General features: G+C 58.2%; 1 protein-coding gene across 4 annotated transcripts; it reads right to left on the bottom strand.

Annotated features, from left to right (window-relative positions):
* Positions 1-2,598: 2,598 nt before the first annotated feature.
* PITX2 (paired like homeodomain 2) lies at positions 2,599-14,136 on the bottom strand. Of its 4 annotated transcripts, XM_075709286.1 has the most exons (5): positions 14,091-14,136; positions 13,754-13,891; positions 6,163-6,423; positions 4,971-5,176; positions 2,599-3,162 (listed from the first exon to the last, which is right to left on the bottom strand). In XM_075709286.1, the coding sequence occupies exons 1-5, from the start codon at positions 14,134-14,136 to the stop codon at positions 2,599-2,601; spliced, it is 1,215 nt and encodes a 404-aa protein (XP_075565401.1). The 4 variants fall into 4 exon arrangements, with proteins under 4 accessions (XP_075565401.1, XP_075565403.1, XP_075565402.1 ...); XM_075709288.1 differs by lacking the exon at positions 6,163-6,423; XM_075709287.1 differs by lacking the exon at positions 13,754-13,891.
* Positions 14,137-15,153: the final 1,017 nt, after the last annotated feature.

Raw genomic sequence — 15,153 nt, 5'->3', positions numbered from 1 at the left:
AAACTCTGATCCAATATTTTTTTGGTCCGGAAACGGCATATATTATTCCTCCAAACGTATTTGCGTATACTATATATTTTATATATATTCTTTCTCCACGCATACACATATTCGAAATATATACACGGACATTTTTATATATATATACATGAGAGAGGACTATAAATAACCAGTGCCACCGAGAAGAAACGAGAGCCGAAAAGAGCGTGTAAAATACCGTGCCGATACCCCCAGCGATCCGCTCGCTGATTTCAAAGCCCGTCCCGCCGAGGGGGTTTGGGCAGAAAAGCACCCGCGCTCCTCCGGCTTCCCCGACCCCGAGGGGGGCTCCCGGGCAGCCAGCCCCTCGCCGGAGTCGCCCCCAGACCTTCCGCCCGCAGCCCAGCGAGGAGGAGGAGGAAGGGGACATTTTTGGAAGCCCCTGGCACTCACCCGGGTGAGGTGTTGACACGGTGCGGAAAAACCGAGGGGAGCGGCGTTGGGTCGGGGCAGCGGCGAGGCCGGCACGCCGCGGGGGGGGGGGGCGGCCACCTCCCCCCCGCCCCAAGCACGGAGGCTCTCGCTCCACCGCCCCCCTGGCAACAACACACAGAGGAAAAGAAAACAGAAAACCGGGTAAAACCAACAACAACAAAAATACCGAGGAGGAAAAAAAAAAAAAAAAAAGAAAAAAGAAAAATTAGATGAGGAAAAAAAGAAGGGGGGACAATAAAAATGAAGGGAAAAAAATGGTCTGCCCATTCCGTAAACGGGAACACGGGGGGAACTCCGCTTTCGGGTGGGGGAAAAGTCGTCCCCGTGAGAAAGCGCAGGGTGCTGACCTCTCCCCTCTCCCCCTCTTCTCTGCTCCTCTCCCTGTCTAACCGCTGGGGTGGGGGGACCCCCCCTCCGCGGTGTCCGCCCGCCCGCCGGGCTCCCCCGGCGCCTCCTCCCGGCCTGACAAAAGCGCGCAAGGAGCGCGCAAAGGCCGCGCAAGGGGCAAGCTCGCCCCCCCGCCCCCCGCCAGCCCCTCCTTGCCCCCCCCCGAGGTGTGAGCCGATGGCCGGGCCGAGCAGCAATTCATCTTGATTTGTTTCAATTGTCCGGCGATGGCAAAGTTATAATCCTGTATAATTTCACGAACAAGCAGGTTGAGAATGAATGGGTCGATATTACTTAAAACAAAACACACGAGAGCACGACCTTTCCCTTCAACGACGTGTTGCAGCACGAAGTCGCAGGAAACTCGGGGCTAACCTCTCAACCCCCGCGCTCCGCGGGGTTGCGGTTATTTGGGCTGCTTTTTGTTTCTCTTCATGTCTGAAAGGGGGATTTGGAAATAGAAACGTAATATTACATGAAGGATCTCCCCGCTGAAGGGAGAAGGTGAGCGCAAGGGGCGGCAAAGGGGACAGATTATTTGGAACAGCAGCGGTTTTTTGCAAACCGGCTTTTCTTTCCCTTTTTTTTTTTTTTTTCTCCGCCCCCCGCCCCCCTTCTTTAATGTAATAAAACCTTCCTTCACAGCAGGAGAAATTTATGCTCGAGATACAGCAACTTTGTGGCTGGTAATTCTCGAAACCAGCAATGTCAAATAATCCATTTTCTCGGGGCTGCGCGGGGGAATAAAGGGATCCTGCTGCACAGAAGGCAGCATGTCCAAGCCCCGCGTTTCTCTAGCATGCATCGGTAGCGCGACGGATTTTTTTTTTTTTTTACGTGCAAAAAATGCCAGCATTTATTTGCATTGCAATAAAAAGTACTGCCCTGTGTTTCCAGAGAACGAGATCCAGTGTCAACGATCAGTCAATCACTGCAGACCAGTTACCGCTGCGCAGCTTGGCTCAGTAAATAAAAATCCAGACAAAACTGTATGCTGTATATTTTACTCCCATGAAATAAAACACATTTTTTTTCATGTTTGCTGAAAAGTAAAACAATAATATTGTACGAAATGTTATACACAGGGCATGTTTTACATTGCAATATCAGAAACATCATTGCATCCACCAGAGGTACTATTCTAAAACTGATATTCACACAATGTCTTTTTTTTTAATAATTATATGTTAGAAACATACAGTGTCGCATTTAGTATATACATTCCCTTGCTCGCAAGCGAAAAAATCCTAATCGCTTCTGTGTAACATGCTTTATTTTAAAGCCTAACCTTTTAAAAACACTGTTGTGATATTACTAACAACTGCTTTTATAAAATTAATTTGACATTTCGATATATATACATCCTTTCAGTCATTTTTATGTTAACAATGCTAAACTTAAAAAATAACAAGCTTATAGTAACATTAAAATGTCATATCATATCCAGTCAAACATTTGTCCATATATATATATATATATATGTCCTTGTAACTGTTGAAATACTCTTAGTGAAAGAAAGATCTCAGAATCTGTAGGAGGTCCTTTGAAAACAAAGGAACTATCTTATTTCAGTGGTTTCCTCTTTTTTTCCTCTCTCTCTCTTTTTTCCTCTCCCTCTCTCTGTCTGATTTTTCCTCCTTTCTCTTTCTCTCTAGTGCCCATTACTTTCTAGTGTAATTCTCAGTCTCTGCGGGAAATGGGGAGGGAATCCCATGCAGTGTTTCCTACTTGGGTGTCTCACACGGGTCTGTCCACCGCGTACTGGCAAGCGCTCAGGTTGGAAGCGGGGTTCTGCACGCTGGCATAGCCAAAACTGGAGTGCTGCTTGGCTTTAAGTCTCAGACTCGCCAAGCTCGAGTTACATGTGTCCCTATAAACATACGGAGGTGTTGGAGGAGCATAAGGACAGGCTGGCGTTGGCACTGCAGAATTCAGGGAGGGATTGCTCAAGTTGTTCAAGTTATTCAGGCTGTTGAGGCTGGAGCCGGGGACCCCGGTGACTGCAGAGGGTACCATGCTTGAAGACATACTCATGGAGGAGATGGAGTTTGGAGGGGAGAACATGCTCTGAGAAGACAGAGGGTTGACATTCATGGAGTTGAAGAAAGGAAAGCTTTTGGTGGAGAGGGAAGCGGAGGTCAGGCCCTTGGCTGCCCAGTTGTTGTACGAGTAGCCGGGGTACATGTCATCGTAGGGCTGCATGAGGCCATTAAACTGTGGACCGAAGCCGTTTTTGCAAAGCTCGGCTTGCTGGTTCCTTTCTCTCTTTCTCCATTTGGCTCTGCGGTTCTTGAACCAAACCTTTGGAAACGGGGGGAGGGGGAAGAAGGGAGGGAGATGCGAGACGCGAGTTAGTCAGGAGCCACCACCGCCACCACAGCCCTTTGCAAGTTCTCGGGGCAACAGCCGAGTGTGTCCATATATACATATATATAGATATATATTTTAAAATGCGTACATACATATATATACATATATATATATACACACACATACATGGGTTTGCCGCCTCCTCTACGGAGCCCCGCGCTGGGCCGGGGCAGCGGTGTGCTGCCGGAGCCGCCGAGCATCCCCGGGCCCCGGTGCTGCCGGGGTTTAGCAAGGCAGATCCCCACCATTCCGCCCCCTCCCCCCCCCCCCCCCGCACCCCCGGCATAATTTGCGATGCTCTAAATCGAGCCACAGAGGCCAACGCTTCCTTCTTCTTCCCCTCCCTCCCCGCCTCGTTTCTGTCTCTTTTTCCCCTCTCCTTCTTTGGCTTATTCCGCACTGGAGCCATCAACGGGAAATACAGAAGTGCAAAAGCGAGGGCAAAACGCCTGGAAACCCGCGGAATTTTAAGGCGATGTTTCCTATTACGCGGAAGGAGGGGGAAGACAGCAACTAATAAATCCTTGCTTCAGTTTGTTAAAGCTACAAGCTCCTCCTGCGCCAAAGCTTCCAGAGCCGAAAACCACTTTCTAAACAAACTTGTTCGACTGCTCTTTGGCGGAAAAAAAAAAAAAAAGGGGGGGGGGGGGGAGAAAAAAAAAGAAGGAAAAAAAACCATCGCCATTTAACAACGTGCTAAATGAGATCCAAGGGACCCTCCCCGCAGACAATGGGGAAAACGTGCCCTTTCCCAATCCACATCTGGGTGTCTGACCCGTCGGGCAGCCGCCAGCAGCCGCCCCGCCGTGTGTATTGGAGCCGCCCCGCGCCCCGGGGGGTTTGCAGAAGCCCCCCCGGCCACCACGGGGACGGGCCCCGTCTGGCGGCACCCCGCCGCCCGAAACCAACCCCCCCCGTAAAAGCCGCTGCCGCGACCGACGCCGCTTCGTGCTCCGGCCACGCACCCGCCCCGGCCGGGCCCCGCTCCCCGCCGCGGGGCTGCCCGGACCCCGCGCACCGCCGGCCCGGGGGGGAGAGCCGGCCCCGCTCCCTGCTCCTGCCGCCGCCGCCGGTTCCCGCTGTCTCGCTTCCTTCAAGCGACCGCGGGGAGAGGATTTAAGTGGGATTTCCGAAAGTCGGGGATTTCGGCCCGCGTAGGGGCTTTTTGGGGTAGGTTTCGGGGCGCCCCCCCCCCCCCCCCAGCGCGGCGCTTGCACGCCAGCAGGATCCGGCCTCGGTATCTCTGCCGCGCCGTGATGGTCCCATAAATCTCAGAGTGGGGGGAAAGGGCGGAGAGAGACGTTCGTCGAATTGCGAGACCAAAAGAAAGAGAAAATGCAAGGAAGGGCACGTCGGGAGTGCCTCGGAGTGAAGTAGAAGCCCTTGTGTATTTTACGTCTTTTTCTCATTAGAGGCAGCGCAGGTTGCAGCCTGTTCCAAGTTGCTTTCTTGGCTAATGTTTTCATTAGCGTTTCGATCAAAAGGAGCAGGACGCATTGCAGGGTGAGGGCGAAACGTGCAGCAAACCATATTCCGGAGAGAGAGAGAGATATCCCAATCTGTCTCGCTTTGACAGAAATGTCCTGCCCTGCCCTGCTTTTGTGCAGAGGCTCTGAAGTTTGCGTAGAAACCGAAATCGAAAGCAGCTGCAAATATTTCAGCCCTCCTCCCCTTTCCCCCGGCCCCCCCTCTTCCCCGACCCCCGCTGCTCGGAGCCGGGGTGTCGTGTCGCGACTTACCCTAACCCTGGCCTCGGTGAGGTTGGTCCAGACGGCGATCTCCTCCCGGGTGGACATGTCCGGGTAGCGATTCCGCTGGAAGGTGGCCTCCAGCTCCTGCAGCTGCTGGCTGGTGAAGTGAGTCCGCTGCCGCCGCTGCCTCTTCTTCTTGGAGGGGTCCTCGGGCCCCGCATCCTCGTTCTTGCTCTGCTGGCTCTTATCTTTCTCTGTAAGGGGGGGGGGGGGGGACGGGGGGACGACGAGGGGGACACAAAAAAACAACAAGGCGGAAAACGAGGGCGCCTCAGCCTCCGAAGCCTCCTCTCCGGCGGCTGGGGAAGGGCTCGTCCCCAGCGCTGCCGGCTCCCGCAGCCTGCCCCGAACGCGGCCCGGCGGTGTTAATCATTAACCCGCCCGGCCTCCGCCGCCGCGGCCCCTCCGCGCCCCGCGGGCACCCACGCGTGGGCTCCTCCCGGAGGCACAGCCACGGCCGCGGGAGCGGGACGGAGCCGCCTCTCCCTATGCAAGTTGGTCGCCTATCGAGAGATGCGAGTTTTTCGCCTATCTGTACCCGTATTTTTCCCCCACCTGTATACACGTAATCAGTATTATTTGCCTACCTATACCCGTATTATTCGCCCGCCTGTATCGTGCTATTCCTCTGCCTGTATCCGAATTATTCGCCCATCTATACGCAGATCATTCTCCTACCTAGACCCGTATTTGTCTGTCTATGCCCGTATTATTCGTCGACCTGTATCCATATTATTCGCCCGTCTGTATCCGTATTATTCGCCCGTCTGTATCCGTATTATTCGCCCATCTGTATCCATATTATTCGCCCGTCTGTATCCGTATTATCCGCCCGTCTGTATCCGTATTATCCGCCCGTCTGTATCCGCACAGTTCGCCCACCGGTGTACATTACTCGCCCACCCCTGTACATGCCATTCGCCTATCCTTACACATGGCGTTATCTTTCTATACGCCGGCACACAGGCACCGCACGCGAAAAAAAAAAAACAAACCCAGGAAGCGGGGCTCGGCTCGGGTGCGGGGCGCTCCCGGGCAGAGGGGCGGCGGCGCAGGGTGGGCCGCGGGGCTGCCGGGGCCGCCGGCCGGGCCGGGCCGGGCCGGGCCGGGACAAGGCAGGGCAGGGCAGGGCAGCGGGGCGCCCGGCGGGCGGGGGTCCCTGCCGCTCGCCCCCTCTTACCTGCGGCCTCGGGGCTGGAGGTGTCGGAGATGGTGTGCACCTCCAGCCGGTGCTTGGCGGACTCCAGGGAGGAGCGCGCCTGCCCCGGCGCCAGCGCCGTCGCCATGGCCAGCGCGGGCTGGCGGTGGTGGCAAGATGATGAAGAGGAGGAGGAGGAAGGTGAGGAGGAGCACAGCTTATTCCCGGCTCCCAGGCGCTCCAGGCTTAACGGGTCCTTCATGCAGTTCATCGGCAAAAGGACGCCAAAGTCTACGTGCGCGCCTGGGGGGTCGATAGGAGAAGGTGTGCGTGTGTCTGTAGGTGTCGGTACGTGTAGGAGGGTCGGCGCGGCGCCCCCTCCGCGGGCGCGGAGCGGCCCCGCGGCTCCGGGGGGGTCAGGGCTGCTGGGCGGGGAGCCGCGCCGGGGCGGGCGGCGCTCGGCTAGCGCCCGGGCGGCACGGCGAGCCCAGAAGCCCCCGCCGCTCGGGGGGGTGCGGCGGCGGCGGCGGCGGGCGAGCGGGCGAGTCCGGTCCTGCAAGAGCCGTCACGGCCGCACGGCTGCTCCCCGGCCGGCGGCCCCCGGCCCGCCGCGGGGCTCCGCGGGGCGGGGGCGGCGAGGCGCGGCGGCGCTCCGCGGGGCGCTCCGCTCCGCTGCCCGCGCATGGACCCGCGCCGCGCCGCGGCCGGCCCCGCACCGCATCAGCTCAGCCGCTTCCCTCTTGGCCCGACATCTTAAACCGGCGGCGGCCTTCCCCGCGCCGGCACGTCACCCGCCCCCGCCCCGCCCCGCCCCGCCCCTCCGCCCGCCCCCGCCCCGCCCCGGCCCGCCCGCCCCCCGCGCCCTCCCGCCAGCGGGCGCGCCCGCCCCCCCCCCCCCCAAAAAAAAAAACCTCGCGCCGTCCGCCCGCTGCGCCCCGCGGGTGGTACCCGCGCCCCGAGAGCCCCCCGGCCTCCGCCGGCCGCCCCGTCGGGGCGGCCCCGGGCACGCCCGCTCCGCTCCGCGCCCCTCCGCCTTCCGCGGAGCCGCGGGGGTGAGGAGCGGAAAGCTCGGCGCTGACAGAGGCGCTGCGGCAAGGAGGAGCGGGGCGAGGAAGCCCCAGGCCCGGTTGCCCCGGTGTGGAAAGCAGGCGGGAGGGGCGTGCGGCCGGGTGGCCGGCGGACCTGGCCGGCGACAGCAACAGCAGCGGTAACAGCCACGGCCACGACAGCTAAACACGACCGGCAACGGTGACCCCCCCCCTCTGCGGCACGGCCGCGGAAAGCGTCGCCTCACGCTCCGAGGCGCGAAGAAGAGCGCCCACGCCCCGGGCCCTGAGCGCCGGTGACCCCCGCGCTCGCCGGCTGCCGTGCCTCCCTCCGCCGGCACCGGGGGCGGAGAAAACGGGGGGGAAATCCCCTCGCTGGCACTGCCGTTCCCGTCCCCGCCTTGCGGCCGGCTTTCCGACGGCGAGCCCCCAAGGAGGCTTTCCCACGCCGGTTTTACGCCTTGTTCGCGCCCTTACCCGCAGGGGTCGATCCCCCCCTCTCGGCGGGGGCCCGCGGGGACCGCCCCGCTCCCCGGCGCGGCGCCCCGCGCAGCCCCCGAACCCGCGCCCACCAAAGCCCTTTGCAGAATTTGGCCAAGCCCCGCACCGGGCCGGGCGCCTGCACGCAAATCGTTCGCACGCGGCCTCCCGACCAACCCCCCTCCGAGGTTTGGGGTGGGGGGTGGGATTTGACCCCTCGCCCCCGGGGAGCGGCAGCAGAGGGACGGGCTGCGCTGTCCCGCCGTCCGCGCCCGCGGCCCCGCTTATAGCGCGGGGGGGAGGCTGCCGTGGAGCCGGGTCTCGCAGGAGGGAAGAGGAGCGGGGCTGTCCCCAGCGGGTCTAAGGCGGGGGCCGGTTGCCCTGCCCTGTCGGTCAGGGTCCGCCGGGGCAGAGGAGCCTGGCCCCGACCCCGCCGCCGCGGAGCCGGCGCTGCCGCCGGGGAGCTGCGGCCCGGTTAGGGATGGGGAGCCCGCGGGAGCCCGGGCGCGGAAAATGCAGGTTGCGCCTCTATCTTCAATTCCGCTGCGCGGTCACGGGCACCGAAAAGTTACCGAAAGCTTCCCTTTGATGTGGCCCTCCACAGCCACATCCCCGCACCCAAACTTTTCTGTATCCCGTTGCTTCCCGCCCCCACCCCCCCGCCAGGGTTCTTCTTAGCCGCTGATGCTCGTTCGAGGTACGTATCATCCCTCGCGATCTTACTTATCGCTAAATTATACATATTACTTTCGCAGCCTGTTAGTAAAGAAGGTTAAATTAATTTACATTCTGCTCATTATCTGGTGTTTAAATGACGTGTTTTTATCCCTGAGATTTGGCAAAGAATCTCGTTCCTCAGACCCCACAGCGTTTCGACGGAGACAATGCTCTTACATTTGTAGTGGATTTTAATCTGATAAGACTCTAATTTGCTTAAGTCTTTTAAATAGGGGGTTTAAAATGATTCTAGCCGTTTTCTTATTGAATTTCCTCTAATTCCCCCAAGATCATAAAGTATATGTGTAAAGTAAATATTTCCTCCCTTTGCACCGGCAGCAGATGACCTATAACTAAGTCAATATGAATCCAGCTCCATTCCGCACAATTTGTTTACCAATCATATCCCCGTTTCTTCTTAACCTCTCGCTACCCTCCGTGGTCCTGCACCCAGAAACCACCCCCTCACACCCCTCCCGCCCCCCCCCGCCCCGGCCCCCGCCTTTCCTCACGACGCGCCCGAGGCCTCGGCCTCGCTGCCAGGGGCTCTGGGAGGGGGCCCTGCCCTTCTCCAGCCCCCACGCCGGGGTGTAACCAGCCAGCAGCAGGGGCGAGCCGGAGGGAGCGGGGATACGGTCCTATCCGCCCCCCCTCCTTCTTTTTTCTTCAACGGGGCAATGCAGCCCTCTCGCAGATGAGCCCTTTTCCCCCCTTTCCTTTTTTTTTTTTTTTTTTTTTCATTCATTTATTTTCGCTTAGTTTGGGGAAATGCTGGCTTCTTCCGCCGCGACTCGAAACGAAAAGTCCCCCCCGGCTGCGCGGCGCGGAGCGCTTTTTACGCGCTCTGGGCGCTTGCCGGGCGCAGCGCCGGTGCCCGCCCCGCCGCGGCCTCTCTGCCCCGGGACGCTCGGCGGGGGCAGGCGGGGCCCGGCCCGCTCCCCCCAGGGAAGGGGGAGAGGAGGAGCAGGGCCCGGCCGCCGCGCCGCCCTCCCCCGCCTTCCCCAGCGCCAGCCCAGCCGGGACAGACCCTCCGGCCGCCCCCGCGTCCCCAAAAGCCGGGCACAGCACCGGCCCGGGCCCCGGCAGCCCGAAGGGAGCGGGTGCCGGCATTTCCTTACATGCCTTCGACTAAAACTCCCCCACCCCGGGCAGGAGGGGAGCTACCACGCAGCATTAGTTGTCATGGTGACCATAAATCACGTAAATCCAAAAATACCCACCTATAATCTGAGATGAAGCTTTTATTTCCCGAGTGAAATAATATTTTAAAAGCTGTCAGCCAATCGAAAAACAACCTAATTGTAGCCACCCAAGTAATATATTAGCGGTAAAGGTTTCAATTAAAATGTCAAAAGAGGTTTTAAATTTTTTTCTTTTTTTTTTTTTTTTTCTTTTCTGCTGGAAGCTCCCATCCCCTTTCGGGTTCGGGTCCTGGCCGCGAAGCCATCCCGGCCGGCTCACCCGCGTACCGACTGTCCGCGCCTGCTGCGCGGAGCTGCCACGCAAAAAAAAAAAAAAAACAAACCAAAACCAAAAAAACCCCACCAACCAACAAACTATTTGGGAGAATTCCCCCCTTCTCCTTTCTCTCGGAGCTGCAGGGCTTGCCGGAGACGCGCCCCGGTGGCCTGGGGGGCATCCGCCCGCTGCGAAAATGGGGATTCGGGGCCGCTCCCCACCCCGCTCCACCTTCTGCATTTCTTTTTTAATTCTGCTGGGCTCTTTTTTTTTTTTCCGAGGGTTTTTTTCGATCTCCCGCTCCCGGCGGCAGAGCCGGCGGCCCGGGATCCCCGGTGCTGGCCCCGGTGCGGGGGGCGGGCGGGCCGGGAGCGGGGCCGGGAGCTGAGCGCCTCGGCTGGGGGTGCCAGAGCTACCGCGGGTATTTATTTTCCCACTTTTCCTTTATCTCCTTACGGGATCGTTGTTTCTAGGCGTAATACCCTCCTAAATGGATAAATTGGTTCTTATGTAGAGTCTCCAGCTAGTCCTGTTGTCTTTTACCTTTGGCTTGTTGTCTTTCGCCTGTCTCGGATTACCGGGTATTCTCCTCGATGAAGAGCCATTAATTACCCATTCAGTCAATATTAGGAAGACTACAGAGCTTTTTACATAGGATTAAGAAGACATCAGATTGTTCCGTTAGTATATTCCTACTCACGAATAAGCTTTCGTTATACATTTAGTTTTCCCTGGAGTGAGGCTAACAACTGCTGCATATATTATTCTCAGACGACGACGACGACCGGGGGGGTGGGAGGGGGGGCAAAAAAAAATGACAAATCCGAAGCGCAATAAATAACTTTCAATTTGCGCTCGGCGGGGGCTGCGGGAAGGGGCGCGCAGGTTCCCCGGTGCCGCGCAGGGGCAGCGCAGCGCGCAGGGAGCGCCTCCGCCCCGGCCGGGGGGGACCCGGCTCCACTGCCCGGGTCACAGCTCCGGGGACAAATTTGGCCACGTTATGTGGCGGGGAGGGTGCCGCTCAGCTCCGGCTCCGCCTCGGCCCCCCCCCCCCCCCCGCGCCCGCTCCCTCCCGCGGGGGCGGAGGCTGCGCGCCCACCTCGTCCCGGGGCTCACAAAAAGCACTGGGGGCCTCGGCTTTGCGCGCTGCCGGGTCTTCAGCTGATCTGGACGGAAAGCCGAATCAGCGTTGGGGTTGGTGTGGGGTTTTTTGGTCTTTTGTTTTGTTTTGGGTTTTTTTTTGTTTTGGTTTTTTTTTTTTTTTTTTTACAAAAAGATATTAAGTTACGGAATATTCAGACCAAAGAAAATATACTTTTTTTTTTTTAAAGAGTTGAAACAATCAATTTGTGATGCTGAATGATGATATAAGGCGGAATGTGATTTCAACGTTTTATGTCGGAGGCTGCTGTTTCAGCAATACCCAGATTATCGATTACAGGAAAGGATTGCTTAAGGAGAATTCACACTGCTAACAAATTGTATAGATTATATATCTATATACACACACTTACGCGCACACACGCAAATAGTTTAAGCACCCTCCCGCCCCGCACAAAAATTATTCGAATAAACCCACCAGCAACCATTTACGCGTGCTGTGGGGCTGTTGAAGCGCGCGCTGGAGTTTTCCTGATTTTGTGGGATTGGTCACTCAGCAGCAATTTTCCCGTCGCTCTGGGTAAACATGACACCCGCCAGGCTGCGTTTGGCACTCTAGGCTGCAATAATAGTTTCATACTTTCCCGTTTTCCTTTCCCCGGCGTGGCCAGGAACCCGTTTCTCCTCGAATAACCCTCCCTCCCCGTGCCCCCTTCCCCGCGGGAGCCCAGCGCGCCCGTGTCATTTTGGAGGCTCTCCTGCTGAATTTCGTTTCCTCCTTTCACAGGAGCATCGATCTGATCAAACATTTCGCATTTTTTTGCTGTTATTACCAAAGCTGCTAGTTAGCGATTATTCTCCTTGTGCCCACCGGTGGTGCCCAACTCGCGAAATTCCCTGACCGCCCTCGCAATTTCCGAAACGGAGCTCTGACAGAGGGGGTCCCCAAAACCCCCTGCTCCGCTTCCCCGCCTCTCACCCAGCCCGCCCCAAGGAGCAGGCTTTTGGGGAGGTAAATCCCACAAAGCACGAAGTCCTGGCAGTCAAGCAAGACGAAAACCAACGAGCACCGCGCGATTAAAAGCAAAGCAAAGCCAAGACCCAACAGAACCCTCCCGCATCACGAGAAAACACCCGTGATTTCTACGATTTGCAGCGAGTCGCCCGAGCAGCTCAGGGCGTCTCAGGGCTTGTCATTACCCGTCGCACAGAGACCCGGGCTGGGGCTGCACACGGGGATCAGCCCCACATCTGCAGGGATATAGCCGCACATCTGCAAGGACACATCCGCATCCGCGGGCGTTCCACGCTTCCCTTCCCGGCGAATGGGAAGGTTTTAATGGTCAGGCAACCCCGCGCTGCTTCTTGGGCTCAGGCTTAGATTTTAACGAATGGCATTAAAGGTGTTTAGATAGCAATTTCCCCTGCAGCCCGACGGGTAAAAACCAGACCGGCTGATACGGTAACGAGGCAGGAAATTTTGCGTGTACTACAATAATCCGGGGTTCATAATTGATGGTTAAGAAAATAACCATTTGTTTCTCGGCAGAGGAAGTAAAAGTTACCGTGTCAGGGAGCATATGTGGATATTACTTTTATAAATACTTAGTCGAATAAAGCTGGCGTGGAAGGGCTCGTAAATTTATTATATCAGAAAGGTCCCCACTTTCCCATTAGATCGCGCTAAGGGCTCTGATTAAGACCACCTGTTCGTCGGGAGGAAAAGGCAGGGGAGGGTAAAAAGGCCCTTCTTATTTGCAAACCATATATAAAGCAATGTCACCCTTCCTTTCCACATTATTTAACACTTATTACTGACGGAGGGAAAAAGTGCCAGCCCCTGGTAAAGCCTATTTGTGCACAATTTAATATCATGTATGTTTCCGGGATTAAAAATTATCGGCTCGTAATACCTTGGCGTTTGGAATTACCCCGGATTTTGCTCGCTAACCTTCCTTTAGCCTAAGCGTTTCTTCTTCTAGGGGTTTTGATGTCCAGCTAGCAAATCCTGCTTAAAGTCTCCGGGGAAGGGTGGACTCGGGAAGGGGATGCGGCTCCTCCTGAAATCACTGGATGTTATTTGAGAAATAGCGAGCTGTTTGGCCAAACAGGGTTAATACAGTATTCTTACAAGGAAGTGTTTAACCACGAGACCAGGAATACGTGCATTATTAATTCACTCTAGTTTCCTGTATTATTAATTCAGGTTAATATATTTTATTTAAACAAAATTACGTTTATCTTGGATTAAACAGTCTCTCGAAATACAGAGCGCTTGTTTTCTTCTTTGTAATGTGTTTGCATTGCTGTTTTTCTTTACCACCCCTCGGGCTCGCCTACCAGACCCCCCGAAACGGGCAAGGGGAAGAGAAGGCGGGAGCTCGCTCTGCCTGCAGACGGGGCGCTGCGGGGGTGCCTGCCTCTGGGGGCGGGAGAGGGCTGGCGGCTTGTTTACGGCCGGGGGTGTCAAAAAAATAGGAAATAAAAATAAATACGAGCGCGACGCTGCCGGTATCTGAAAGGCGCGCGGACAGCCGTGCTCTCTTTTTTTTTTTTTTTTGGGCGGCGGGTGCGAGCGGGCGCCTGAGGCAGCGGGGGTGCCCGCACCCCCCCTCCCCTCTCCCCGCGGCCGCGCATCTGCCGGCGCAAGCGGCGCCCGGGCGCAAGGCGGCGCGGCGCGGCGCGGGCGGGCGGCGGCCAGCAGGGGGCGCCCCGGCGCCGCGCAGCTCCCGCCCGCAGCTCCCGCCCGCAGCCCCGGCAGCGCGGCCGCGCAGGGGCGCGGAGGGGGGGCGGAGGAGGGCGGGGGGGTGGGCGGGGGGGCCGCCGCTTACCGTTGGCGCTGGCGGGCGGCCGCCCGAAGAGCTTGCTGCCGGCGGGCTCCTTGCGGCCCTCCGGCGCCTCGCTGAGCTCCCCCTTTTTGATGTCCGCCTCCTTGGAGAAAAGACACTCGACGGCGGCGGGCTGCACCCCTGGGGACGGGGACACGGGGTGGGGGGTGGGGGGCGGGACACACACGACAGGGGAGAGGCGGTCAGCGCCCGCTGCTGCGCAGCCTTCCGCGGAGGCGGCGCCGCTCCTCCGGGGCTGCCCCGCCTGGCTCCGCACCCGCGCACCGCACCGCAGCGGGGCCGCTGCGCCTCCGGCCCGGCGGGAGATGGTTTCTCTTACCTAGCTGAACACAGGCGGAGACAAGTTTGCGGCAGTTGGACTCCATTACCCGTTATCTGCAAATAAAAAAAAAAAAGAGAAGGCACCGGAGTTTAAAAACAGGAATTCCGGGAGTGAAAAATAAATGCAAAAAAAAGAAACCCAGCCGCCCGGCAGCCACGTCGCCGCGACGCTGGCGGGACCCCCGCCTTTCCCCAGCGATGGCCGCACGGTGCCCCCTCTCCCCGCCTCAACCTCGGCTCCCACCCGAGTCACGCCACGGGAGAGCTGCAAGCCCCCCGTGGCGGTTTCCCAGCCCGTCGGACCGCTCGGCCTCCTCCCTCCACCCCTCGTTATTTGGGGACGTGGAGGAGGGTCCCCGAACCTCGCGGCCGTGCTCTGCCCCGGAGCACCCCGATGCCGGTCCCAGGGGGGCCGTGGGGCGGCGGGTACCGGCAGCCGGGCCCCCTGCGCGGCGGGAGATGCGCGGCCGCGGCTGCGCCCGCCGAGGCCCCGGTCCCCGGCTGCGCCTCCGCGCTCTCCGGCCGCCGCCGGCGCCTCCCCCGGCCCGAGAGGCTGGGCAGTCAAATCACGGGATTAGTGCCTGATTGAGATGTCTGTTCGTGAGATATTACAAAATTCATTATCACAGCTCTCTACTAACTCGATATGAAGTAACACAGATGGGATTTTATTAGTCCAGGCTTCAAATGTTTACTTATGATAATTTCGGGGGAAAATTTGCATGTCACCATCATTTCGGTAATCTTTCTTCTTCTTCTCCTTCTTCGCCTCTTTTTTAATGCCTGGACCGGGCGCATGATTAGCTGGCGCTCAGAAATGCGGCAGCCCGGGGCCGAGGCACGTTTGGGATGAGCAGCGCCAGCCGCAGCGCCCGCCGTGCGGGGCCCCGCCGACCCCGGGCCGGCAGGATGGGAGCGGGGGAGAAGGGGGAGGAAACAAACCAAGCAAAAACAAAACAAAAAAAAAAAAAAGAAGAAAAAAGGGAAAAAGAGGGGGGAATGCGAAGGTGCGGTTATCGGGCCTGCTGCGGGTCTGGCTGTGGCGCGGCGGTTTCTATTCG

Source organism: Pelecanus crispus, chromosome 4 (genome assembly GCF_030463565.1).
Source record: "Pelecanus crispus isolate bPelCri1 chromosome 4, bPelCri1.pri, whole genome shotgun sequence".
Lineage (NCBI taxonomy): Eukaryota > Metazoa > Chordata > Aves > Pelecaniformes > Pelecanidae > Pelecanus > Pelecanus crispus.
This window is presented reverse-complemented; position numbering and strand designations above follow the sequence as displayed.

Bases quoted from the DNA above. Each gene is read 5' to 3' on its own strand.
- PITX2 (XM_075709286.1), bottom strand. From the start codon at position 14,136: ATGGAGTCCAACTGCCGCAAACTTGTCTCCGCCTGTGTTCAGCTAG. The intron at 13,892-14,090 runs GTAAGAGAAACC...CCCCGTCCCCAG, and splicing joins CTCCGCCTGTGTTCAGCTAG to GGGTGCAGCCCGCCGCCGTC. The intron at 6,424-13,753 runs GTAAGCGGCGGC...TCGACCCCCCAG, and splicing joins GCCGCCCGCCAGCGCCAACG to GCGCGCACGTAGACTTTGGC.